The 2,070-nt window shown below is 44.3% G+C and overlaps 1 protein-coding gene across 1 annotated transcript; it reads right to left on the bottom strand.

Annotated features, from left to right (window-relative positions):
• Positions 1–269: 269 nt before the first annotated feature.
• Positions 270–1,274, bottom strand: LOC147609128 (uncharacterized). Its single transcript, XM_086788376.1, has 2 exons — positions 666–1,274; positions 270–446 (listed from the first exon to the last, which is right to left on the bottom strand). The coding sequence occupies exon 1, from the start codon at positions 1,131–1,133 to the stop codon at positions 687–689; it is 447 nt and encodes a 148-aa protein (XP_086644502.1). The 5' UTR covers positions 1,134–1,274; the 3' UTR covers positions 270–446; positions 666–686.
• Positions 1,275–2,070: the final 796 nt, after the last annotated feature.

Raw genomic sequence — 2,070 nt, 5'->3', positions numbered from 1 at the left:
TGTTTTGAGAACAAGGAGTAACAATCTCCATCAAATTCATGAACAACCTCACAAGATTCATGAGGTGAATTCCATTAGCAAAGGAGTAAAGATCTTGACATGAGTTAATAGAAATCTTAAATATCAAGGGCAACTAAGCAAAGATCTTCGCATCAATAAATAAAAAAATTAAATATCAAGGCAACTAAGCTATCTATATAGCACCTGAACTCGCACAACTTATAAAGAATAAATAAAAAAAGTAATAGAGCCAATTAGATATTTCATAACCTTAAATCCATACATATAAAGATGCAAAGAACACAACACTATCGATACTATAGGTGTATAGAGTTTCCAATTGTTTGCCAAAAGAGAATTCCCAAAGGATAGCATCTACAAGGTTTAGAGCCATTGTATCTCCTTTTATAGTATGAATTGTATCTCCTTTTATAGTATGAATCACCCTGAAAAGTCAATTTGAAAATTAATTCACAAAGCTCCACATCTATCCTTCACAAGTCGTCAACCAAAAATCTAACCTCGAACAGGTCCAACAAAGTCCTTTAAACAAGAGGAACTAAAGACTTTTATAGGTAGAACAACTCTCCAACAAAGTCCTTCAAGATCGATCTTACGAGGCCTAATTTGGGGACCTGCCGTACAGAACAGTGGTGCTTACATACCCTGATAATTTGAAGGCAAGATTAGTCCCCCCTCTGGCACTTCCAGAGGAAGGTGCCGATGGCTTGTTCGCGCTTGGCGGCGAGGGTGCGGGGGATGGGGAGGCCATACTCATCCAGCAGGCGGTCAAGCTTCCACTCGGGCATGGCATCGTAGTCCGCCCGGCTGTAGCGTGGGTAGTGCAGAGGCATCTGGAACACGCACGGCACCGGCCGTCTCTGCCCCAGTGTGGACGGGTAGAGCACCGGCCTCTCGCGCACGCGCGGAGAAGAGCAGGTCTCCAACTGCCGCTCCATGTTCAGCAGGTGCTGATGCGAATTCACGCGCTTCTTGCCGGAGAGCAGCTGCTGGACGGACTGCTCCAGCGACGACACTCGCTTCAGCAGCTGCGACACATCCCGCTCCGACACACTGCTGTCGGTATCCGGGTTAGGGTTAGAGTTCCGGCCCGTTGCAAGAGACGCGGCCATAAGGATGGGGGAGCTTTTCTGATTGACTGCAGGGAGTACAATATAGCAGATAACTGCAACTCACTTTGTCGAAAGCTCTGACATGAGAACGGGATCTTTATATGGAGGGCGTGGCTGTGTCCGACGCCGGAGGATCCCTTCACACTGGAGATTGCGGACGAGAGAAACCGCCGGCTTGGCCAACGCGGCCCGCCCCTCATTTTTCTCCTCGCCGACCCGCAACGATGTCAGAGATCGCTCGACATGCAATACGCATGAGAGACCAATAGGCTATAGCTATTTGAATAAAACTTACAAACGTCACCAGCAGTCGAAAAATGCCCTGCCTTCTTTAAGCTCAAAAATGCAAATTTATCACTAAAATTCTCAAAATTTCAATCTTTAAATCCAAGGCTAGGTAAAATTACAACTGGGTTTTCTCAATTTGAACCGTGAAAATTACACTAAAGGATGGTTTTTGTCTCACAATGGTCCTACTTAGAAATAGACTAAAAACAGTGTTTTAATGCATATAAATTCTTAACAAATCTCCTTTTTGACCAATAAAAAGAAAACCGGGGTGATCACTGGTCATCGGTGTGATTGAGCATGTGGCTCCATAACACTTCAAAAAGGTTGAAAGCTCCCCTTAACAAGAAAAGTTCCACACACACACACCATATTCCAATTGTGCATGATTGCGGCCTCTCCCACTTTGAAATTAACTGTTACTTTGCATTCAAAGGAAACCTAAAAATGGGAAGGGAAAAATGCAAAGTGGTCGACATGATGTGAAATGATGCCACACCCTTTGCCCACATATGGTTTGCCAACCATGGAAAAACTAATTGCCATAAAGGTGGATGTAAGATAGGCGGTCTCAACTTGTAGACAAAGATAGCAAATAATTGTCCCTTATGTGATGGTCAAACAACTAGACCTTGTGAGCCATGCAAAT

This window comes from Cibotium barometz, chromosome 52, assembly GCF_041138505.1.
Source record: "Cibotium barometz isolate CiBa-2024 chromosome 52, ASM4113850v1, whole genome shotgun sequence".
NCBI classification, from domain to species: Eukaryota; Viridiplantae; Streptophyta; class Polypodiopsida; order Cyatheales; family Cibotiaceae; genus Cibotium; species Cibotium barometz.
Note: the sequence above shows the minus strand (reverse complement) of the source record. Positions and strands in the feature narration are given on the sequence as shown.

Excerpts from the sequence above, each read along its gene's own strand:
- LOC147609128 (XM_086788376.1), bottom strand. The coding sequence starts at position 1,133 with ATGGCCGCGTCTCTTGCAACGGGCCGGAACTCTAACCCTAACCCGGAT.